This window comes from Heterocephalus glaber, unplaced genomic scaffold (assembly GCF_053883595.1).
Source record: "Heterocephalus glaber isolate CG9 unplaced genomic scaffold, H.glaber_assembly_v1.0 deba00001609, whole genome shotgun sequence".
Taxonomy (NCBI): Eukaryota; Metazoa; Chordata; class Mammalia; order Rodentia; family Bathyergidae; genus Heterocephalus; species Heterocephalus glaber.
In genome coordinates this window covers 11,945-38,529 of record NW_028258380.1, presented here as the reverse complement: position 1 = coordinate 38,529, position 26,585 = coordinate 11,945, and the positions used below count along the sequence as shown (strand labels likewise).

The following is a 26,585-nucleotide window of genomic DNA, read 5'->3' as shown; positions in this document are numbered from 1 at the left end:
AAGTAGAAACTGTATTTGATTCAGGTATATCTCTTTTGGGTATCACCCCGAAGGAGTTAAAAGTATCACATTACACTGACACATTCCCATGTTTATAGCAGCAAACCTCACCTTTGCTAAATCATGGAAGTGGTCTACATGCCCATCAACAGATGAACGAAAAAAGAAAATGGGGTATATATACACAATAGAATACTAACTATTCAGGCACACAGGATAAATCTGAGTCATCTGTAGGAAAATTGCTATAGATTTTGAGACAGTAATACCAAGTTAAATAAATCAGACAGAAAAAGTTAAATATTGCATGGTTTCTGTAATGTAAGACACACAAAATATAAATGATTTAAAGAGAAAAATAAAAGAGCAATGGTGGGAAAAAAGGAAGTAGATTCTGCAGAGATGGGAACAGGGTCTGGGGAAGGAGAGAGAGGCAAGGCTGGGAAAGAGGAGGAGCAACAATTACCAAGACGCTATATGTATAGGTACCAGCTCTCCAAGGTGAATGTAATTATGTTTTGCAAACATATACCAATAAAAAGTTAAAACAAACTATAGATGGAGTTACATCATACAAATGACAAACAGTAAAACGTCTTTTCACAAAGTCAAAGAAAGCCTTGCTTATCAAAGCTATGATTCTAGAGAAAGCATAGAAAGCATACGGGCATTTATTAAGAACAAAGAAGCCTTTAAAAAGAGAGTCAGAAAAGTTTAAAGTATCTAGAGACGATCCGAACTGGCTAGCAGAAAACATAGTGAACAAAAACTTTGGTAACCAAATTAAGTCTTTTAAAAAATGAGCTAAACAGTGGTTCTTCATTAATAATAGCATTGGGAAAAAGGAGAGAAGGAAACAGTCACTTTTGAGGGTGTATTATAAAATATTTTAAAAGACACAAAAACTGAAAATAAAAAAGAATACAGAAAAACATATACATCAAATACTTACACTTCCATAAGCAAAACCTAACTATTACTGTAAATAAAAAACAAAAAAACTAATCAGGTATGTTTCTACACAAGTCAAATGTGTGCATGGGGCACTAAGATGGGAGGGAGATTCTTCACTGAATATGCCCTTTTGAGTCTTCTGAATTATGATTCAAGTAATATATTTCCCAGACAAATAAAATTAGCATAACATTAGAAAAATAAATAATAACTATTTTCCTTTTTATAATACCTTGCACGTACCATGGAACAGGAGAAATAATACCAATAAAGAGAAATACCGATGAGAGAAATCCCTGAGATTGGTATATTCAGAACAAAGCAAAATAAACAAAAAACTCCAGAACAGCACTACCAACAAAAATATTAGCCAAACAGGGATCTAAAGCTTGTCAATGGATTCATTTCAAAATTAACAATAAGCAAAAAGAGCCAAGTGACAGTAGTAAATTATTTCAACAAGGCCATGTGAAAATTATAGAAATGAGCCCAAAACTGTTAATGAGATAACATCTAGAATACCATCCAAATATAGATCCAGCTTTCTGAAATATCCCCTCTGTCAAAAAAAGACATAAATTAGTAATTTATGTATTTATTTTGCATTCTAGTCACTTCTTACTCATTGGGCCACTTAAAAGGAAAAAATTAAGAAAAGAACCAAAATAGACATTTAATACTTTCCATGCTCCAAAGAGGAGTAAATACAATACAGTATAAACTTTTAGATTTAAGAAGTTGAAGGAAGCATCTTCACCCCAAAGAAAGGAACGGGGGAATAGATACCATGCAAACAGAAGTTCAAGACAGCATACACCTAATTCAGTAGAAATATTACTTCTTCACCCCTTGGTAAAATGGCAAGTTTTATCATACTAAGTGTGAAACAAAAAGCTCAACCAAGAAGCGGATTTCTATTTTATCCTCAAAGTTCCATGTGTGCAAAAACCAATTTTAACCTGAAAATATGAGAATTTATTGAAAGGGGCCAAGAAGCACTGAGGTCCCACTTACCAACAAGTATACTGCTGATATAAACTGGCTGGATAAAGTGACTCAGCAGTGCTCCCTGTACACCGAGAACTTCCCACCCTGTCAACTTGTCACTTGCAGACATACTGTTCACTTTATCAACAACACTGGCAGGACAGTAAACAGGAAGATAAATTTTGCCTCCAACAGCCACATGCAGACTCAGTTCTTCACTGGCTTCAAATGCAGATACAGAATTTGGATTAAGACGCCTAGGGAAAGAAGAAAAGGAATTTCTCCTTTTGAAAATTATAATCGACAACACGCATGTACCCACTATTGTCCTCTACCGTGTTTAATTTCATAGTACAGTGTACATTTAATCTCAGTTAACAGAAACAGATGCAAATACAAAGCAACATAGGATGGATTGACTGTTTCAAACATTAACACAAAACAGAAAGTAGTCATATTTACATCTCCATCATAGATAATTTCACTATGTTACCACTGTTTATTTCCCTTAAAAATAAAATGAAAAACTCATTTTTGTCCTTATCATAACTTGTAAATTATTTCCCTCCTTTGTGTGAAAATTTTTAAAACTACAAAATGATGGAATGGAAAAAAGACAAAAACTAGCAGTTTTGATTTAACGTTCACCCCCCAAAAATGTTAAAATAATAAAAACTAAAATTATTTTTCTTGAAAATCTTCTTTAGGAAATATGTCTATTTTTGAAAGTATTAGAAAAATTTTAATCAAAATAGTACCCATGGTTCTCTCTATTTTTTTTCTAGTATTTTTTTTTCTTTTGGTACTGGGGATTGAACTCGGGTCCTTGTGCTTGCGCAGCAGGCAGCGAAACCACTGAGCTAAATCCCCAGCCCATGGTTCTCTCTAAAAGGTCAGACTTGAAGTGAATTTTACTTTCTTCTTTGTGCATTTACTTCTTTGTCTCTATTGTTTAAATTTTATGCTACATGATACTATGTATTCTTCTAAACAATGAAGCTTTGGTCATAAATATGAATAGTGCATACAGCAATACTTCCATAAAGTTTGTGAAATCTTAAAAGCAGAAAGAAGATTTACAATAGCGTAGAAAAGAAAGTGGTATAGTACATGGGATTTTTAAGAAGTAGTCACGGATCACTGAGTGGAGTGCAAGGGGAAAGGGTCTGTGGTGCCCTATGTGCTACGAACAACAACTCACAGCTGAAGGGGGAAATTGGATACACATACAGTTTTTGTTCTATTTGCTATAGGGATTCAGAATATGTGCAATGATCAACCTGTTGCCTTTAAAAATAGCTTCCATAATACTTACAGCTGTGATTTAATCTGGGCTGATCCTTTAGGCAACTGGTTCATATAGAGGTAAATGTTGATATCTTCTTTCAGAGTAAGAAGATCAGAAGCTGGTTCTGTACAAAATATGGATTTTTCCATCATGATAGGATTTTTGCTATAGAAGAGTAGAAGCTGTCTATAAAAGTACCTAAAATAAATGTTATAATAAAACACATTAAAATGCATCTTAATGGGCAACACACATCCATGTGTCATGAGCAATGTCTATGTATATGTAAAAAATTTTGATATTGATGAGAACTTATAAAATAATATAGGCTTATTTAATGAATAATCAAATCTTTCAAGAAGACCTCAACTGGAGGCCAGTCTCCCCTTAAGATCAGCCTTAAGACACCACTGCTTGACTACTACTCCACTTTTATTTTGCATTTAAGTCTCTGACTATCATACCCTACAAAAGACCCATTTCTCTACTGGCTCATCCCTTCTTCCTCAGGTAGTTGTACTCCCAGCCTCCCAGGGGCAAAGTCAGCTTTTCCCTTAATTTTATGCCTCCTCCCCATCCAAGCAAACAAATTGCCAGTAATACATCAACAATAATCCCATCGTCATCAACAGTGGCTCCTGTTTCTTAGTGGTTTTAAAGAAAAAAAAAAAAAAGTGCATGGAAGCAATATAATAAACACAAACTGTATTAAGAAGTGAAGCAGATCTGCTGAAAGACTACAACTAATCAATTCAAGGACAAATACTGCTTTGCTCATTTAAAGAAAACATGACTTTAAGATTCATTCTATTCACTCTCATCAACAAAAATATGTAATAAAAAATTAAATATCAATATATAAATGTGTCAAACAGTGGAAGAAATAAATACAAAGGAGGTAGCCTTTAAAGAGGTCAAATAATTCTATTAGTACCAAAGAGGATGGGAAGAAAATGAATTGTAGCATGCGTACAGACTACTCCAATAACTTTTTTTTTAGATTTTAGGATTCTTTCCTTATTGTTAGAGATCAGGTAAAATGTCAAAATCTGTTTTTAGGGCTGGGGATTTAGCTCAGTGGTTCTGGTGCCTGCCTCGCAAGGGTAAAGTCCCAAGTTCGATCCCCAGTATCAAAAAAAAAAAAATCTGTTTTCAAATGTGCCAACAAAGAAAACATTAACAACAGGGGTCGGGGATTTAGCTCAGTGGTTTCAACGCCTGCTGCGCAAGCGCAAGGACCCAAGTTCGATCCCTGGTACCAAAAAAAAAGAAAACATCATCAACAAAAAGTGGCAATACAGAGATTAAACAAAAAGAATAGGTGGTGATAACCACTGACGCTGGATGATGAAATCTATTATCCTATTCCCAGATGCATTTGAAAATTTCCATAAGAAGAAGTATGGCAAAAAGTAAGCTCAAAGCAAGTGGATATTGTAGGAGATAACATTCACTTCCCACAGTTTATATTTTCATAAGGAGGGACTGCCAGAGACTGCCAAAGAGGAACAGTCCTATTTTTTTCTCTTGACTGCTACTAATTCTTCTTGCAAAAAGCAGAGTGATAGATGAGTTTGGAGAAAGTCACTAGGCATGCTTACCTCAGCCCTTTCTTTTTTTCTCTTCGATATCTGTCAGACTGAAGAATATCTTACTGACACTCTGCTGTATGACAAACCATACCCATGGACATCACAAATGGAAACATCAGTTTCTAATGCTGTCTTTGAATAATTATATCTAATTCAGAGGTGAAAAATGATCAAGCTTACTTGGTGCAAATCTAAAGCTATATTTTCCAATAACTTCAGCCAGTAAAAAAAAAAAAAAAAAAAAAAGATGGTATCTCTATCTTGAATAAAACTCTAAGACTCTTAGAACTTAGTTTATAAGCACTTAATAATGGAAAGCGTTAATACTGACACACTAGACACTTAAGTTACTACTATGTTTCCAAAGGTAACATGAAAATAATTGGATGAACTGGACAAGTAAGAGACTGTCATAACCTTGGTTTAAGGAACAGTAAAATTCCATTTATAAATAAAACCATTCATATGTGGACTTTGGACTGGAAGCACTACTTTTTGATGGCATTAAATGTACTCGTTACCCTACCTAAGGAGAGATCTTCTTGCTGTAACAACACCATGAGTGTCATGTAACACTCTTCCATGTGGCTGGATGCACTGGCTGCAATTGTATTCACCTGTGCCTACAGCTACAACTTCATGATGTCCAGCTGGAAAAAAAAGAGGTAAGCAGTAGCAAGCTATTGTAACCCTCTTTCTTATATTCTAATCCCACTATCCCATCATTTTTAATTGGGTAACATGTATTGACCAAAGAGATGGATATATAATTCCACAATTTCAAATAAGATTATTTCAAGAACCAATTTTTAAAAAGCAGTATCTCGGGTTGGGGATTTAGCTCAGTGGCTCCACCACCTGCCCCGTAAGCGCAAGGACCTGAGTTCGATCCCCGGTACCAAAAACAAAAAAGTAGTATCTCAATTAGAAAGGCAAGCTGTCTTTTACACTGGTGTTTTATTTAATTTTTAGCACAATCAATAGAATCACCATATATCCTTGGCTTTTAAATACACAACTATTTCTTACACATTTAGATTTATCTGACCTTCTAAGAGATTTCATTAAGACATGCCCTCATGAAGCTTCTAGCAGGAGAGACAGAAAAAAGACTAAACACCTGGGAGTGGTGGTGCACACCTTTCATCCCAATATGTGGGAAGCTGAGGCAGGAGGATTGCTGTGAGTTTGAGGCCAGACAGGGATACATAGCGAGTTCAACGGAACCCTAAACTACATAGGGAGAACCTGTCTCAAAAAGCAAAAACAAAGAAAAAACACTAAATAAACCATACATGCTTCTAAGTGCTTTGAAAAAAACAATTATGAAGATGTGAAGAATGCAAACAGGTTACTTCATGCACATTAGTTTCAGAATTTTTTCCGAATTAGCTGAAAGTCTCAGTGTGAAGAATAAGCAGCATTAAGAATTTAGCTGCAGTGTGCAGAGTGAGCAGCATGAGAAGTAAGGGAAAAGGTGTTCCAAGTAAAAAGAAACAGCATAAGCACAGCAGAGGAACCAGTATAACTGCTGCAGTGAGTGGAATGAAAGAAATGCTTTTAGATAAGGTTAAAGAATATGTATATTCTACTATGCTCTAATATATATTCTAATATATAATTATATATAATAACATAACATGTGATTATATATTACACACACATACATACATACACACACATATAGATAGATAGATAGATAGCTATCTATCTATCTATCTATCTATCTATATATATATAGAGAGAGAGAGAGAGAGAGAGAGAGAAAGAGAAAGAGAGGAGTTTGTGGATTTTTACCAAGCACTACTGGAAAACCACCGTAGGTAAGGGAGTAACCACCTGGCATTACATTTCACAATCAGTCCTTTCTTTATAGCAAAGAAAAATAACTGCAAAATGAAAAAATAACCAATAGAATGGGAGAAATTCATCTGCAAACCCTATATCTAATAAGAGTTTAATATCCAACAACTTACTACTGTAAGAAAGATTAAAAATGGGCAAAGGGTATAAAAAGATGTTCACCATCACTCATCATTAGACAACTGTAAATCAAAACCACACTACAGTATTCTCACATTTGTCATAAGATGCTATCATCAAAAAGTCAAAAGATAAGTTTTCACAAGGCTGTGTACAACAGGCACCTTTATAGATTCTTGGGAAAAAAGTAAATTGGGATAGTCATTATGGATTAACAGTATGGAGATTTTTCAAGAAAATAAAAATGGAACTGCAATCACATTTCTGGGTATACACACAGGGAAATGAAACTAAGATCCTGAAGAGATACCTGAAATCATGTTCACTGCTGCATTATTCACAAAAGCCAAACAACAGAAACCTGTGTTTGTCAATAGATGAATGGATAAGAAACTGCGATATAGCCATGGTGGGCCATATCTATATTCCCAGCTACTCAAGAGGTGGAGGCACGAGGATTACAAGTTTGAGCCTAGCCTGTGAAAATTAATGATGCAGTAAGACTCTACCTCAAAATAAAAAATAAAGTAAGGCCTGAGGATGTAGCCCATTGTGAAGGCCCTAGGTTTAATGCCCAGTACCACAAAACACACACACACACACACACATACACACACACACACACACATATGTATTATATACACTGATACTTATATATACTGATATATCAGTATATACATATATATCCATTTATATATGCACTCCCAAATATCTCACTTTAAATATACTCATATACTCGTATACTCCTCAGACTTTAAAAAGGAAATCTTGCCATTTGCAACAACATGGATAAACATGAATGATGATATGCTAAAGAAATAAGACGAACATAAAATGACAAATATTGCATGACCTTACTTATATGCAGAATCTATAAAGATCAAATATAGATTAAAAGAGGGGTTACTAGTGGTTAGGAAGTGGGAAAAATGGAGAGAGGTGGTTAAAGGGTTTAAACTCGCAGCTATATGATATGAGTAAGTCCTAGAGACCTGATGTATAGCATGGTGACTAAAGTTAAAAATAATATACTGTATCTTCAAATTTATGACCAACATTGTGGAAGGAGCAGGGTGCAGGGCAAGTAAACCAGGAGAGCATTGGTGTGATACAAAGAGGTGTAGTAAAACTTTTACTTTCCTGGAAAGTTGAGTAAATAGAGAACAAAATCCTCTCACTGGATTTTATACCATGCAGACCAGTGGGTAGTACTGAGAAGAGCGGTTTCCAAGAAGTAGAAGAGAAGAACAACTAAATTGGAGTAAAGCGTAGATGCTGTAAACAATTTTGTGAAGTTTGATCACTAAATCAAGTACACAACAACTACTGATTGATGCTGGAGGGTGCCAAGGGTTTAAAGGAAGTTTGCTTTTATTTGTGAGACAGAAGTTTAGGAAGCCAGGCTTTAGGGGCTACTGGAAAGATGACAGCAAACACACATTATTCAAGGACACCTGAGCACAGATTCTGCTTTCATCCCTATGAGAGGGATGACGCTGAGAACGCTGACTCTAACTCAATAACCTCTTCTTATGTGGAACGATACACTGTCACTGTAAATTCTGGAATGAAATAGTGATGTAAGCTCTGAGTTTTAAGAGGAAATATTACAGCAAGAATGCAGCGTTCTCAACTGTTATTTGATCTGCAGTGCTTCAGTGGGACAGTTAAGCTTAATAATACAGGGAAACGAGGGGATAATCAAAAGAAGAAATTCATCAGGATGTGAGAGGGAATTGAATTTGAACTTAAGTGAAAGTTTAAGGAATTAAGGAAGGGAGATCCTTGCTCTACTGTTACAGTACAGGAGGATACAAATGCAGGAAAATACATAGATTTGTTGGTGAGGGAGAGAAGGACCCTCAGATTTCACAGCTTCTTACAGATGGAACTAAAAACGATGAGGTAAGGCAATAAAAGCTAATGACAGTCTTTAAATATGTACTGATTGTGCGTTACTCCAGGAATGTTCACGATTCCATTCAGGGGTTCCCAACCCACATTCATGCTCCCAATTTCTAAAACCGCATGTATTATTCTTAGTCACGTTCTTCTCCACCTAACTTCAAATCCACTTGCAGAATCCCTATGTGTGTACAAATGCTACTCAATATGAACTTTAAATGATGCTATTACTTTACTCATCTCTGTTATCTATCATTCATTCTCACCTTCATTTTATCGTATCAATTTTTTAAAAATACAATTTATTTCCTTTCTGCTCATGTTCATCGAAAGTCTATAAACAGTCCATCAAAACCACCTAAATGATGATTTTTTAATTTGGTTTCAAGTCCTATAATCTGTTAAAAAATTATTTTCTCTCAATTGTTACTGAAAAATTAACTTACCTGAATCACTGCAAACATAATTCATTAAACTTTTACTAAACTCCAAGTACTTTGCTAATTACTTTATCACACTGAATTCTAGAAATCCCATTACATAAGGGTTGTTTCTATTATCTGTAGTTTTAAAAATGGAGAAGAAAATTGAACCACAGACAAACTGAGTTTATAAATAGCCCAAAGTAATTTAAGCTACAGAGCTGTCTGATGCTCATGTTCCAATAATTACAGTGCGTTGCCTTCCCTGTCTGAAACCTTTCATAGATTATTATCAATCTTACTAAACCTAACTTTTGACTGGCTGATGAGGCACTTAATAATCTGCTACCATCTTATCAATCTAACTGTATTTTTATTGCTCCTGCAAATATACTACTGTGTACTAGTAATAAATTCATGTCTTCATTGTCCCAAAATTAGTTTTCCACTCTTCTCTTTTCTTATGCCTTCTTCTCTCCAAAAATGTTTTCCTTTCCTCTATGCACCAAAGCTTTATCAACACTTAAAATTTCAGCTGAAGTCTCATCTGTTTCAGAAGATTTAAACCCTATTATTTTTCTAACATCTGTGAATTTTTATGCATTTTTGCATTAAATAAAAGTGTTTTGTTTTCATCATCTTCTAGAAAAAAATCACTTCAAATTAGTATACAATTGTTAACAGAGGCAAAGATAGTTAACAAAAATATTACTATACTGTAGTTCAGATCATTAAGATACTAGTTTTTGTATAAACACATCCCAAATATTTGGACTTACCTCTTTCAACAATAAAAGCAGCCAATGAATTGGTACATTTCAGATATTCTGAGTGACTAGAAATTAGTTGATTAAATGTTTCTTTAACAGTCTGTGAGATCTTAGAATATTGGGCATGTCTCCCATCTAGAAAAAAAAATTTATAGTATAAACAAGGGTTAAAATGATTAAAATGAGTAACTGATAATTTGAAATAGGAAAAAAGGTCCAAAGATGAAGGAGTGAAGGGAGGGGAAGGGGAAAGGAAAAGAGGGAAAGGAAAAACTATGAGAAAAGAAAAAAAAAATGGAAATGAAATCTATGTAAATAGGCAAGGGCGGAGGGGGTGAAGGGCGCCCAGGTAATGGGGAAAAAAATAAGAACCAAGATACTTCATGTACAGGTACAAACACCCAATGATAAATGTAAACAAATTGTATACCTAAAATGTACCAATAAAAGAACTAAAAAAAAAAAAAATTTAAAGGGTAATATGACTTTGAAGAACATTGTGATTTTTTTCTAGTGAGTCTTACTATTAAAAACTTACAATGAAAGTAATGATTTATAGGGAAATTAAGAAAATTTCTAAATTATGCCATGAATGAAATTTTAAAGTATTCAGTTTTAAAGAATTTGCATAAAAGAATACAAGCTATTGAGCTTTTTGATAACATATTAAAAGGTAGGTCAATATTATACGCTTTGCTAGAGGACTACTGATTTACATTTGTGGAGTTTAGTCCGACGAGATACGCAAAACTCATGAGACAACAGACAATTCTTTGTTGTATATATTGTCCCACACATTGCAAGATGATCAACATCCCAATGAGTGGCAGTAATTTCCCCAATCATTGTCACACTCAAAATACAGTCCCTTAATATTTGACCCTCCGAAAACCTCTGCAAAGTACTAAGCATTTGGACTCTTCAAACAGTCTCGTGTTCACTGCTAAAAACTCCTTAGCTATGAAAGAGCGTTAAAATAGTTGGAAATGACTAGGATCACCAGAGAACAGTATGTGCTTGGTTTGTAGGGGCTTTTGGAATGTCACTGAATCATGGGGTCTGGGTGGGTTACTGGCAGCACGCTCTCATGTAGTACATATATTTGAGATGTGTAATGATGATTTGGACAGAAATTCTTTTTACTTGCTTAATAATCACAACCTCAAAGTCACACGAATGCTAAAAATACAAAATGAGCGGTCTCAAGCAACATCCTGTAATTGGGTGTAACTTATTTCAGCCCATTTACGTGTTCATGTTTCTATTAAACCTGCACTTTCTTAATATTAATGCTCTATTTGTGGCAAAACAGGTAAAGTAATAGCATGGAAAAGGCCAAGGGTCAGGGTATGTAGCTCAGTGGCACAGCGCTGGCCTTGAGTGCGATCCCGTCACCAAAAAGTCATCACAAGATGAAGCTCTGAGAGAAAGCAGAATAAACTAATGGCTCTGTTTATTACCAGAATTCATGGTATAGGAGAGGCACTGGAGCTTCCATTAGTGTTTTCCTTTTTTACATTTAACTATTCCTGTTTTAATAAAATGAAGAATACATTCACAAGTTTCCCTCTCCAGATGCAAAACTGCTATTATAAGTTTCGTATAGATATTTTGAGAAACAATTTATAAACAATGCATCATTTTAATAAACCAAAACTGGGGCATGCTATACACCAGTGTTTGCATTTATTTGGTCTTGAACATGAAAAAAAGAGATTAGCACTGTTTCATTCTTTTCAAAGTCTCCACAGATTAAATGTATTATGCATTATATATTTAATCACGTGGTCTATAGTTTGTGTTTTAATATAGAACAAAATTAATCTGCAAGAATTCTGTATGTTGCAAGAAAATGTTTCACTGTACACTGGAAACATCACAAAGAACATTTGGGATCCGTTAATATACAAACGGGGCATGGGATTGTAGACGAGTGGGAGAGAGTTTGCCTTGTATGTGCAAAGCCCTAGTTCAACCCCCAGCATCCCCCCAAAAAACACAGAAAAAGAAAACCAGCATACTAATATACCTCCTGTTCTTAATGTAATATTTAAATAAATAATGACTATTGTGCATGTAATGAAATCAAATAGTTAATAAATCTGTTCTTAATGTGTGTGAAGGACTGAGAAGCAAGTACAACACTGTTTTCCTTATTTGTGTCTACTAACTGTTACTGGAATAAAATACCATCAAACTATAGGGAATGAAGATGAGGTACAAATAAGATGTATATGATGCCAATTAACACCATTTCTTTTTACAAGTTGCTACTTTCATGATACTCAGTAACGTGAGTCAGGTTACAAGTAACTTGGACCTATATTCAGAGCCAAACTATTGCTTTTAGTGAAGATACAGCCCAGGTGGACACAGCAAATGGCAAAGCAGGCAGTCTGTGAAACAAAAAGTTTCCCTCTATAACTTGCCCAACAGACTTCTGTGGGTCCCAAATCTCTTTTTAATACCCAACTCTATTTTGACCCGTAAGTTTGAAGGATTACGTTTGTTCTCCTTCTTCTAAACTGGACTCAATTCTTGCACTTTTTAAAAAACTACATACTCTTTCTTCACCAATTATGCTCTGTTGTCTTAGGGTAACAGCAATCTATATTGTTTGCTAATCCTCGGGATTCAACCTTATTAGTGAGCAAAAATGTCCACAGAGGCTGAATGTTAAGAGATCACTGCTGTTCTATTGATCCCTTGTGGCTTTTCTGTTGGATTCTACCATTCGAATGTGCTTATTTTCCATGGTCTGGTCCATTAGCTCCAATGCAACCATGGAAACGTACAGGGCCTTTTTGTTCGTCTCAGAAAGAAAACAGAAGACCACGGCTGAATAGGCACAAACTTTTCAAATCCTAACCTGCAGGCCTGAAAAATGAAAGAAAGAAAGGCTCTTTTTTATTTTACAAATACCCTAAACTTTAAAGTCGGAAGCGTTTCTAATACATTGTCAATGTAGAAATTAAGAATAATTTTCTGCATTTCATGAAATTAACAGTTTGACAGGAAAGGCAAATGATAACTACCATCCAATATTGAATGTGATGAGGCTGTAATACAATACGGAAGTTGCTATTTGGTGAGAATGTACTGTGTGACAGTCACTGATATAAGCAGTTTACATGTATGAATTCATTGACTCCCCACAACAACTCTATACTCTACACGGGACTTTCTGAAATGGTCATTTTACAAATGAGGCAGTTAAGGTGCACAGGGAAGCAAGTGGTCCTAGATTTCGTGACTAGTAATGTGAACTGAAATTTTACCTTTCTTGGGCCTGAGCGATGAATAACTGGCATTTAAAGGAATGTGACTACATTATTTGAAATGAATATGCCCAATAACCACAATGCACCAGGAAACAAGACCACAAAACAAAGAATTCTCATAAAAGCGGTTGAAATTCATGAAAGTTTGTGAAACTGACGAACTACCTTCTTATAAGAAGAAGCCCCTTCCTTTAATCTTTCCTCTCCACTCCTTACTTCCCTCATCTTTTAGCAAAGAATAGGGAAACATTTTTCTCTTTCCAACTGTGAAAAGTTTGAATGACAAAATGTCAGCATAAATTGTCATAGTTAGGCATTTTTTTCAAGACAGGGTCTTGCTTCGTAGGTTAGGCTGGCCTCAAACTCACTACTTAGCTCAGGCTGGCCTCAAACTCATGGCAATCCTCCTGCCTCAGCCTCCCAAGTGCTGGGATTATAGGCGTGCACCACCACACTCAGCTGCATGATTTAATTCAACTTTTAATTGGGTTAATTATCTAAGAAAGAATATTGCAAGGACTTTCCTACCATAATGTACTTTTGAAACATATGCTGGTTCAGGTGAAACAACAGGTTCTGCAGAGATAGGAGGAGGACCTGTAAACAACAACAACAAACATTAAGACACATGACACTTTATAATACCAAAGAGCTGGTACTTTACTATGATTAACAATAAACCAAGAATGATTATTTTTCTGTGTATTTTTGCCAACTCCAGGTCATCGAACACAGTGTTTCAGTTGCTTTCTGGTCAGGGTCTGGGACTAAATACCCAGCACCCACAACTTAGAGGACGAGAGGTTTATTTTGGCTCATGGGATTTTTGAGGAGTTAGTCCAGAGTCAGCTGGCTCCAAGGCAGAATGGTAGGAGGCCAGGGCAGAAGAAATACAGCTCAATTAATGGCAGCCATGAAACAGAGAGCAAAGGGGGTTGCCAGGGAGGTAGATATACCTTCTAAAGGCACACTGCCAATGGCACACTTCAAACCAGGACCCATCGCATCATAGCTGAACTCAACAATGGATAAATCTACCCATGAGTATAATGCCCCCATAATCTAATCATCCTCAAAGCTCATGAAGCTTTGGGGGCACATTTTAGATGGAAACCATAACATTTCCTGGCCTTGGCCCCCCTAAAACCAATGTCCATCTCATTATGCAAAACATGTGTACTCTGTCTCTAAAGGTCATCAGAGTATAAAACCAGTTCAAGCACTGCTAAAAGTTTAAGTCCAAAGGCTCCTCTGTGAGTCTAGCAAACACTTGGCTACGCAGCCTGACAGAAATCTAAAAGGAAGTTAAATACTCCCGACATCAACCTTGTAGGGTACACATTCCCTTTCCAAAAGGGAGGGATGGCAGGATAGAAAGGACCAGTCCAAGAGCAAAGCCCCGCAGGGTAGACATTAAATTCTGCAGTCCCAGTCCAGCACCCAGGCAAGCTCTGCTGAGATGTGAGCTCCACAGGCCCCAGCCCTGTCTCGCTGCTGCTTGCTGCCCTCACGGCCTCTTTCTTGAGCTGGCTCTGTCCAAACTCTGCAGCTTTCCCCAGCAGACCGTCTATAGCCCTGGCATTTCTAACTTACTGGGTTCCCTGCTACACTTTCAGCTGCACTCTCACATCTTCACACACTGCATTCTCCGGGGAACACTGCCTGGCCTCCCAGGCCTTTTTCTGAAATCTAGGTAGGAGCCTCCCTGAACCCGTAACTCTTGCATTCTTGTACACCCATAAAGCCAGCACCAACCACAAGGATGATGCCAAAGTCTGCCACCAGTGGGAGCAGCAGCTGGGCAACTTTGGGTCAGGCCTGAAGTGGTCTCTGATTGGCTGGATGGCTGAACACTGGAAAAAGCTTTCCTAGTCAGCTGTGAATAAGCTGGACATCTTGGGGCTCACCCCTCAAAGCAAATATTTACACTTTTGCATCCTTCAGTCTGTGATGGGTGGGTTCTTGCTGAGATGCCTTTAAGTCAGTAATCTTTCCTACTGTCCTGATACAAAGTACTTGGCTTCTTTTTATTACTCATCTTTTACCAACCACGTTGTCCTCTGCCCCAACCCTGTAGGTACTTCCTTTGGGATGAAACTGTAAACTTTTCACATAAGCTTTTTGCCCCTGATTTTCACTACAGACCTGGCTAAAAGCTCCCAGCAGTATCCATGCCACAGCCTGGATGTTGGACGGCTTTGAAATTTTCTCTCCCAGATTAATTAGACTGCCATGCTTAATCTCAGTCTCCTGCAAAAACTCAGGACATGAGCAAAAGGAAGACCAATTTTCTGCCAGACTGTAATACACAGGGCTTGTAGGCCAACTGCCAATGGAGTCCTGTTTCCAGCTGAAACTTCCTGAGACTGACCTTGACCATTTGCATTTCTGTTGGCATTCTCCTCTTCTAAGCTCAAACCAGAATCTCCAACCAACCTCAGTTTATAGCATCCTATCTCTGGCTGGCATCTCTAAACTGTTCTATGCTCCTCTCATGAACCACTTCCAAGGATATCTAAACTATGTGTTCAGGTATACTCACAGCAACAATCCCACATTTCAGCTCATGCTTTCAGCCCATGCTCAAATGGCTTCAAGGCAAAAAGACCATGGCACAAGGACCTGGGTGGAGGACAGCTACCAATGCCTCGGCAGCCAGGGAGCGCCCAGAGAAGGGAGAAGGGTGTTACACACTTCTAGTTCGTGCCCCTAACGTCCTGCCTTTTCCCACCAGGCCCCTTCTCTTAACCATGCATTCAGCTATGAACTCATCAGAGGACGAATTCAGCACCCAACACCTCTAAACACATGAGGCTTTTCAGGGATATTCTAGATCTAAATCTTAACTTTCAGCCCTGATAAAGTCTTCCCTATTTTGGTATTACTTATGCAAGTACATTCTTCCTAATTTTTTTTTTTTTTTTTTTTTTTTGGTACCAGGGATCAAACTCTGGACTTGTGCTTGTGGGGCAGACAGCAGCACCACTGAGCTAAATCCCTGGCCCAGTCTTCCTAATCTTAGAGGACTATACGGCTTGCTTTGTAAACGATGCAATCTTCTGTAAAGCAGCTAAAATAAAGACCTCTTTTAGATATACACGAACAATTTTGTATCATAAGTCCCTGACTTACAAACGAGATCTGTTCCACGAGAATTGTTCATGAGTTGAATTCATTTGTAAGCCAACAAAGTGAGCCTTATACAGTACACCTGAGAAAGTTTGCAACTTGAATGTTCGTAAGTCAGGGACTTACTATATTTATAATACTATATAAACATTAAAAGTAATATGCTATTAAAATTAATGAATAAAAATTTACTATTTTAAATACTATTTTCCAAGGGAATGCTATATTCAAAGTTTTAAATGACTTTTAAGTCTCATTCCTTGCAAATGCTTTGCAATTCAATCTCCAAAGTAAAAAGAAGAATATGACACTAAACCAGAGGGACAGAAAAGACCAGGAAAACTTAAATGAAGAGGCTCCAGAAGCTAAGACTCCCAACTAAAACAGGCATTTCTCTTAAGAGTTATTCATATAAAGGAAGCAAAAAGAACTACTCTGGCCTTAATTTGGAGAAACTAGTTAGATGTACCTGATGAGCAAGGTATGAGTAATAATGTAGCCTTAGGACTCATATTATTAGAAGAAAAGCTAACTATAGTTAAATACATACTTCCTGGAATTGAGAAAAAACTCAGACAAAGATGAATTTAATTCCATTTACTCAGGTCAGTATGACTTAAGTAGAAGGAAAATTAACGATATTAAATCTTGTATATTATGCACAGATAATCTCAATAAAATAAAAAAATACGGTGCAAAGTGGTCTGTATTTTAGAACACCATGTACAAATAGCCAAGAATAATCTTCAAAAGAAGAAAATTTTGGGGAGTTCACATATCCTGATTTCAAAACTTATTCTAAAGCTATACTAATAAAAAAAAAGTATGACTGGCACAAAGACAGCCCAGACAGCCCAGAAAGACACCTTCACAAACATGGTAAAATGATTTTTTAAAAGAGTGCTGAGGTAATTCTTTTCAATAAATAATGCTGGGATATCTGTGTTACGGAAGGAAGTTGGACCCTTATCTAACATCATACACAGAAATTAACTCAAAATGGAATAAAGATCTAAAGTAAGAATTAAAACTATAAAAGTCTTAGAAGAAAACATAGAGGAAAAACTCTAAGACATTGGATTTGGCAATGATTTCTTGCCATAGAAGGGGAAACAGATGTTTAGAAACTAAATAAAAGGCATGGGAAATAAAAGAAAAATAGACACATTGGACTTCATAAAAATTGAAAACCTCTGTATATCAGAGGACACTACAACAGAATAAAAAGGCACCTCACAGAATGGGAAAAGTATTTGCAAACTACGGATCTGACAAGGGTGTGACAGGACACAGAGGAATTCTTTACAATAAAGCCCAACCAAACTCAATTGAAAAATGAGCAAACAAGTTGTACAAACATTTCTCAGTTATTATTTAATGACAGAATTTTAGTTTTGTAAGATGAACAGTGGATATTAGCTGCAAAACAAAGTAAATGTTCTTAACATTACTGACTTGTAACTTAAAATGGTTAAGATGGTAAATTTTGTTATGTGTACTGTACCACAATTGAAAATTTTTGAAATGATTAAAAAAGAGGCAGTCAGGTAAAATAAACTTAAAAACCAGATTCTTACATCATTGTAGCATTTGTTAAAAATTTTCACAACTTAACATAGCATTATAAATCACATCACCCTTGCAAAGTATTTTATGTAGTTAATAAAAAATTATACCTAAAATACAAAATATGAAAGAAGAGACATGAAAAATACTTAATCTAAACTATTTTGAAAGTGAAGTATGGAAAAACTAAAGGAAATTTTTCTAAATATGCTGTAAAGAAGTATAAGGAGACTAACAAACCATGTAAGGCTAACAGATAACAAAGAGAAGAAATACTCAACTCTTATTTTCCTTCTGTATCTCCTCTCAAGAATAATACATCTTTAACTGTTTAGAACAAAGATAGAAGAAACTGTTGCACATTACAGGGGAAAGGATGATATCTTATTTCCAGGCTCTAGACCAAGAATAAAACACATTAGTCAAAAACTTGTCACTGTAATTAAGGTACTACTGGCAGTTTTTGAGAAAACAGTAAGGAATATAAAAGTGGTAGCTACAGAAATGCTACCTTACTTTTCAAAAAGAAGAGAAAACACAAATGTTTAGAAATTAAATTTTGTAGCTTTCCAGGGAAAACATTTTCTAGCCCTACATAGACAAACATTTTTAAAACGTTCAGAGGAAAAGCATTTTTTTTAAAAAAGCCAATCACCAATATTCACTTCTAATAATTACATTGCATGCATGTTCAAGGTATATTTTAACTTGATTTCAACGAAGTATTTTAGCTCACAGAGGGTACAAGACAGGCCTTACTTAATTTTAGTTATCCAGTACATATCACAGTTCCCAGAAGACAGATTTACTGATCCTACTGAATTCTATGACTGGATAGAAACTAAGAAAATATCACTGGGCACAAAATACACCTAGGTAAGTTGATAGCTGATAAAATAATCATACAGAAAAGACTTCTATTAACAAACTGAAGGAAAGTCTTAATATTATTATTTGTCATATGTTCCATATTTTACATTAATTTGTTAAATACTCTAGACAGGCAAAGATATCTATAAAAAATCTGAGTAAGTCACTAGTCATTAAGCTCCACATGGGGAGTAACTGTTCACGCAGAGCATAATACAGCCCCTAAAAATGAATAATTGAAAACATGAACAAACCTAAAAGTTAGCAGAGTTAGCAAAATTATGAGATGATAAAAATTAGGACTCAAAATTAACTTTATTGGAAAGATGAGCTTCTGGGCCTTCAAATATTTAGAAAAAAAAGTCAAAGAAAATGTGTACATAATAAAAAAGGAAAAAAGCAAAGAAACCAGGTAACATCAGACCGTTAAAGCAATAAATACAAATGTTAAACTTCTCTATTAAAATATTCTTTGATTATATAAAATAAACTAATATTATACTTTATAGAAAACATTTTTAATCAAAACAAGAGAATTAGAGTTATTGGACAAACACACAAACGACCTAAAACAGCACTATTAGTATTAGAAAAAAAGACCAACAGATTTATTTATATACATGTGTAAAACAGGAGAAAAGAACTAATTTTATATTGAATTTAAAAAGGTATATTTTATAACAGAGTGAAACCACTCCATCTGTTGCAGAAATCTCGGAAAGAAATAGTCGGAGACACAGAATTCTGATAAAATAATAAAATTTCTTCTGGAGAGCGGGCGGGAACGCCAGAAACCAGTCTGGTCCTATCCCTGCCCCCTTTCCTTTGTTCAGCGTTTCCCTTGTTATATCCTTTTAGCCATTATCTCATCCCTAGTGGTCTTTGATGTGTAAATACAATTCCAGTTCCTATTTACAAGTCACAGACACAAGGTAGGCACATATACACTGTAAATTCACCCTGGCACAGGTAACTTTGTTAGGTTAAAGAAGTTACTGGTTAAAGAGTCAGATAACCCTCACCTTAAACAAGGAGTTAGGGGAAAAGCAAATCTTAATAGAACACATTACTTATTTTGCTTCTACAACTACCTTAATATTCAATCTATTAAGTTATCTAAAGCTTTTCCCTATCACATCTACACTCTCTGTAGGTCAAATACCATGGAAGCAACAAATCAAAGTATTACAATACGATAAAGATAAAAAGGAAATTACAGTCCCAACACTTCCAAGAGACAAAATTATACCTGGCCCTAAAATATTAATAATACTGTAAAAATAGTAGTGAGTAGAAAATAACATGAAAATTAGTAAAACACACTAAGTAGCTATTAAATCCAAAATACAACAAACCATTGGAAAAGCAATGAGAAAAACTATATCTCAGAAATTTTGAGTAGTGGCAAAATGTCACTTTTGATTATTAAATAATTGCTTGAAACAGTAACAAAACAAAAATATTTGAAATATGATTTCAACTACAGAAAGTACATACAGACTTTAAGTGTTAGGAAACAAATGAAAATAAAGATGAAGTTAATGGACTAAAAAAAACCAAACAACTCAGGAGTAGAATAAAGTGAAGATCTGTACTTAAAAAGAATGAATTTACAGTCACTGCTTAATATCAAATTTAAATATTTTCCTTTAAAAAAAGACTGCCTCAGATTTGAGACACTGTACCTGGAAAATATAATATTGAGTGAAAAAAACTAGACACACAAGTTGAAATACCATATGGTATCCCTCATTTGAGCAAGGCAACAAACAAACCACATAAAACATGAATGGAAGGAGACAAGGGTGTGTGGATCTCTTTCAAGTGGGAAGGGGTCCAAGAGATGAAGGACAAGTGCTGAGTGGGAGTGGAAAAGGAAATGAGTAGAATAAAGATATACCATGTCTGGGGACCTAACAACCTCAAAGAATGTAAACGTTATTTGCCATAAATATATGCTAAGATTAATTTCTATAAGAATGAAAATGGGGAAGGAAATGGGAATTGAAGGATGAGGACAGAAGCAGGGAGGGAAAGGTATTCAAAAAAACAGGTTATATTATGTACACGTACCCCTCCCCACAATGATTGGAAACTGTATGTACTGCAAACATAGACAAAAGAAAAAGAATTGTACAGTTTAAAAAAAAGTTGCTTCATTTACAGGTAAACCAAAATGTGGTCTAACGTGAAATGAATAATGGCCAAAACTGGTAATGTATATGTTGACATATTCTTCGAATTAATTAATATTTAATAATAGCAGCCATCATTTGGTTTGGTGAAGAACTTCGAATGTATTACTTATTTAATCCTAATGACAGCCGGAGGTCACAGGTGTTACTATCACTGTCCTCACTTTACAGGTGAAACTTAGGTGGAAGGGACAAATACCGTGTCTGCCAGGGTCAATATTTCAGCCACAGCTAATGGATTCTGGGGTTTACATTCTTAACATTTTTATGGTACCCTTGGTCATCATTTTTTCAAGTAACTGCTATTTACTGAATTTAACACAGGCACATTTTACCAAAATTGCCCACAAATTTAATCCTTAGTATTAAATGGATAGGGTTCTGTGCTTAATGAGAATTTAATAAATGCCCGAAAAAGCACATTTCAAAACTTGAACTTGTTAATAATCTGATAAATTATCAGGCAGTTTACCAACAGGATTTCATCTTTTGATACTGTAATATGCAAGAGCATTCTAACTTCTACTAAATACATCAACAGAGAGAAACTGAAGGAAATTATTCAGCTCCTGTAACTTCTATCTTACAGTTGCCAAGTGACTTCATTAATATAAATCAGATGATTCCTTTTGGAAAACGATACATTTTTCAATACTTTTAAATCAAGAATATTTACCTGATTGTTCTAAAATTCTTGGTTCAGGTTCGTCCAATTGTAGAAGCTCATCAAGAGCTAATTTTGCTGCATTGGATCTAGACTCCTTTTTATTTTGTCCCAGTCCAGTCTTATATTGAATACCATCCACCACAGCACAGAAGGCAAAATATGGCCCCATCACATTACCTTGAAAAAGAACTCAGAATGACTGCGACAATAATTCACAGTATATTCTTGAAAACAATGTCTGTATATAGGAAAACATTCCAGAACAAAAATTCTGGAAAACAATTTACTCTAAAACACCAGTTTTTCTGTAGGTCCAACAGGGTTTGAAACCAAAGCTGGGTGGGGCCCTGATCCAGTTCTGAGGATTCAAATAGCTGCATTTGCTCCAGATTCAGGGTGCGCAATAGAAACAACTTTAGAATACTGCATAAGCCATACATAGGGTAACAGTGAGTTTCTAATATAATGCTCGGCACTCAATCTACTGGACAACCAGAAAGAGATAAAATAAGGAGACTTCTGGTAACATTTCTCTTCCTTAAACTTTAGGATAAAGTTGAATTCCTCCAATCTCTGGATGACTCTAACACTTACAAATTCCAAAACGTAAGAAATTCCTTTGAAAAACCCATGTACTGATCAGGGAATCACAGCAAACAACTACAATCTACTATACCTTAGGGAAGGTGGAGGGGGAACCCAAAAAGAAAACCAAAATATAAACAACAATGAAAAGGAATTAAACTGAAAGTCCATTCTTCCAAAATTACTTTCACATTTTTTTGGATAAAAAATGAAATAGGATAATCTCATCAATTTATGGGTTAAAGATTCTCATTTCAGTTTTGCTTGTTGGTACGTGGACTTTAACAGTCTAAATCTCCACACTTTGGTTATGGATAGCTAGCTACAATGTCACGGCACATAAACCCTACCATCTTATTTCTCCACATACCTAATCTTTGGTTAAAAACATTTAGCAAAGTTTTATCAAAAATTCCTGTCTGCATCTGGGTACTACTTTCTTCCCATCATCTAAGACATCAGTTTCCTCGATTCCTTCCTTCGTGATGATCTGTGTTCCAATCTACACTTACTAAGCCAGAGGGCATTTTGTATACTTAACAGAGGACCCAGCTGATTCTTATGTAGGAGATATTGCACATATTTCTTGATAAGTATCGGTGTCAATCAGTTTTTATCAGGGTTCTCAAGAATTAATATGATTCTAAATCACATGCAGAACTTGTTAATATTCATATCCTAGGCTCAATACCCTACCTATACAATCACACTTTGAATTTAAAATGAATGCCATTAATAATCAATGAGGCATATTTGTGAGTAGTTTTTGCTCAGAGTAGTGAAAATTTTCTTTCGTAAATTTTTTTCTTTCTTATAATGACCAATAGCTTACATTTTCCAGGGGCATTCTGAGACTAATACAGGAAAATTAACAAATTACTTAGAGATGAAGCCCACCTTTTATATTAAAAAGAGGCCACCTTTTACACAATGACCCTATTTTTCGTCAACTGTTAAATTTATTGGTATTTTATTCAAAGCAACAAACTGAAAGTTGCTATCACTGTGACAATCTTTACTAAAATCAAGCGGTCTAAATTCCTCTGCCAAGATACTAGCTTTAAGATCCATACTGGCAAAACACTATTGGGAAAATTAAAGAAATCAAACTACTTGCAGGTACATATACACACAAAGATTTTTTAAAGACTTTTTTGACCCCTAGCTTTAGCCTGTCAATGTCTCTTAAAAGCCCTCATTCTTTTATTCCACTTGGCTAAAGTTCTTCCTAATTACCAGCCATAACACGAAGAGATCAGAAGCTGCTTCAGACATTTTACTGATCTACATTTTAATAGGCTTCCACAGGTCCATGAAAAAGGTTGCAAAGTTGAAAGGAGAATGGTAGAAACCGTAACAGACAAGTCTACAAACAGTACCAACTACGCAGGTGCTCTTTTCACATCAAACCCTTGAATTTCAAGGGCCATGTTCAACAGTATTTTTCCTTAGGCATTATAATCACAGAATCCTCTTAAGATCATCATAGTCCAAATACTTAATATCACTAGAAAAGCATGTTTTATGTGCAAGAAGTATTTATACCCCCAAATAATCCAGGAGACTGACTTCAGTTTGGCCAACCACACACAAAAGCTACAATTTGATGACAGTAAAACTTTTATATATTTATTTTCAGAGGCTCCGAAGGCCTAATGCAGAAACATAAAAGTTTAAATACATGTGTCAAACTGGTATTTATCTATTCCTACCAGTCCATGCAATAACCAAAGGTAACATCACTTCAATGTTCTGCTTCTAAAGGAAAAATATTTCCCAGTACTGTCATAGCTTTGTACTTGCCTGTTGTAACAGTTTCCTTAAGGTCAAGCTGAACCCGCTGCATTTGTGCAAATTGGTGTAAGGCCGACACAGGATTTATCTCTCCACGTTTGTATTTCATTATAAATTTCTTGGATATTTCTTTTGGAGGAAGGGCAGGATTTGAAGTGGGTGAAAGACTTTTGGAAAGCAATGGTTCTGGAAAATTACCTAAAAATTTTTACATTGTCAATTTAGTTTCAAAACTGAGCAAAAAGCACTAAATCCTTGAAAATGGAAGATAAACTTAGTCATATGTGTTTTTCTATTGAATAATTTTGGCACACATGATAAGCACAGTCTATTACTGTGTATGTCTTTCCTCATACTAAGGCTATTTTCCAAAGAAGCAATACTATTATTACATCATTAATGATATTAAAAAAACCCATGGAATTTTACCAATGTCAAAGTCTTTACAGATGATGTTACTAAGGTCTAGAACTGAGAAAGACACTGTTGGCACTAAAATCTAGTTTACGGCTCTCATCCACTATTTTACACTGCCATCATACTCAGGGGTCACAAATCGACTGGTGTGATTCAAGTTCAATCGAATTTTCAAGTATGTGTCCCTGCTCTGTACTTAATACTAGGCTAAATGATGTGTGAAATACAAATTCACGTAACTCCAGTCCTTTCTCTAAAGCCTCACATCAAAAAGACAAAACACACTTGAAGCCTTCAGCAGTGAAGGTAGTAACAAACTATGTGAGCATGAGTTCTACAGGCCCCCCCAGTGTCGGAAGTCAGATCCTCTCCAGCTGTGAAGTAGCCACAGGGAAACGTATACACAGTACATCCGGAAAACATTTAAACCTGGGGCTCAAAAGGACATACTGCCCCTCCCAGAACCTTGAAGCACTAAGGCACTACTGCAGTGCACAGAAAGCATACCCAAGCATACCCGTCACTCGTGTGACCTTGGATGCCATAGCTGACAGGCTGCCACTTTCAGAGGAACGTCTTGCAGGTGGAGTTTCCATCTGGACCACTGGCTGAGTGGGCAAGTTCTTTTTCAACGTCTGAGCAAAGCTGGGGAGCCTCGACCTCTGAAACCAATCACTGCTGCCAGTTTTCTCACCTACAAATCATAAGATGGGTGGAAAATGAAAACATATACGAAGATCACTCTGGAGAAACAAAAGAAGCCTAAACCCTGATTTCCCATCGATAGCTCTTACACACACATAACTGGAGGCCAAATCCCTCTGATTTCATGCTTGCTGCATGAGTTTTAATGAATATTGAACTCTTCTCTCCCAAACTCGACTACAACGAGGCAAGAAAAGGCAGCAGTCTGGGGAAACCCTTGCATCCACTCAGGGATTGCGGGAGACAGCAGCGGGGGGAAGGAAAAGGAGACTTGGCAGCAGCACGTGTTGGCTTCTGCAATTCTAGCGCCGCCCCACTCACTGAGGACCCCCTCGCCTCCGCGTCCGGGGGACGCCGCCGCGGGCGCGTAGGTGCCGGCCAGGGCCAGACCCAGCCTCAGACCCCGGGCTCGCCGGCCGCTGCCCGCCGCCGCCATCGCGCACGCGGGCGCCAACCGCTCTCCTCTGGCTGGAATCCGAGGCCCAGGCGCGTCTTTTAAAGGTGGCCCTGAGAGGTCCGCCCCCGGCGCCCGCTGTCCAATCACCAACCGTCTCCAGGGCCCGCGCCCCCCCCCGCACCCCCCCCCCGCGCCTGCGCCTGCGTGGTCACCACCCACCCAGTGCCCCGCCCAGGGCGGAGACGCTCGATTGGACGCAAATTCGCGGCCTCTGTGACATTATTGGCGTTCGCTGCGCACCCGGCTCTGCGTACATGGGCAGTCTTGCTAGCTGCGGAAGTCTGGTGAAAGCACCGAGTTGGGCCTCTGCCCTGCTCCCCGGGCCTCGGGCCATCTTCACGAGCAGCACGAGGACGCTTACCTGCCCCACAGTTGTCTGTAGGGCATCCTTACCCAGGTGTCTGGAGCTACCTCAGGTACCTGTGTGACAGCAGTTCTAAGCACCCCCTTCACTTTATGCCCGCATTACAACCCGAGAAAAATCCCCCGGCCAGGACCTGTCCTCAGTGACCTTCCCGTGAAAACACCAGAGATTTGCAGAAGCTTGGCTCCAGGAGCCAAAGGAATCATTCAAGAACGCAAGTTGGGCACTGAGAGCAAATGACCCTCATGTCTGGGTGACAAATCCAATGTGGCTGTTTTTAATTCTTCGCTTTCAGGAAAATTGAAAGAGGACCGACCTAATCGAAAGGTTACTTAAAAGATTGTTTAAAATATTTTAAATACTAAATCACTGGCCAAATTTTACTGTGTAACCAGGAAGGAATTCAGAGAATCGAGTGATGTTGTAACAAAATTTCATTGACCATCTGCTTTTTTATATGGATACAGTTTCCTAAGAGTTAAATCTTATTTTTAAAAAAGAAGGAACGAAACAGGCAAGAATTGATGGCTCATTGTTAAAATGGCAAAAGGTTAATCCATCCATAAATACGTGAAATTTCAAGAAAAACAGACCCATCCCTCTCATTAAGCAACGCATTTTAATAAGTATTTTTCTTTAGTGATTTTCAAGATG

At 36.7% G+C, this 26,585-nt stretch overlaps 1 protein-coding gene across 14 annotated transcripts in view; it reads right to left on the bottom strand.

Moving 5' to 3' along the window:
- LOC101697390 (adenosine deaminase domain-containing protein 1-like) overlaps positions 1-25,584 on the bottom strand; it is a 66,815-nt gene extending 41,231 nt beyond the window's left edge. For 6 of the 14 annotated variants that reach the window (XM_087195725.1, XM_087195719.1, XM_087195723.1 and 3 more), the window contains exons 1-9: positions 25,432-25,583; positions 24,923-25,099; positions 23,998-24,186; positions 21,619-21,786; positions 13,711-13,779; positions 9,911-10,036; positions 5,348-5,471; positions 3,257-3,427; positions 1,969-2,198 (exon numbers count right to left, since the gene is read on the bottom strand). In XM_087195725.1, coding sequence (XP_087051851.1) covers positions 1,969-2,198; positions 3,257-3,427; positions 5,348-5,471; positions 9,911-10,036; positions 13,711-13,779; positions 21,619-21,786; positions 23,998-24,186; positions 24,923-25,099; positions 25,432-25,546 — 1,369 coding nt within the window. In that variant the 5' untranslated portion in view covers positions 25,547-25,583. Of the gene's footprint in view, positions 1-1,968; positions 2,199-3,256; positions 3,428-5,347; positions 5,472-9,910; positions 10,037-13,710; positions 13,780-21,618; positions 21,787-23,997; positions 24,187-24,922; positions 25,100-25,199; positions 25,401-25,431 lie in introns of those variants that run through there. The other 8 variants (XM_087195728.1, XM_087195727.1, XM_087195721.1 and 5 more) reach the window with 6 other exon arrangements.
- Between the last annotated feature and the right edge of the window lie 1,001 nt (positions 25,585-26,585).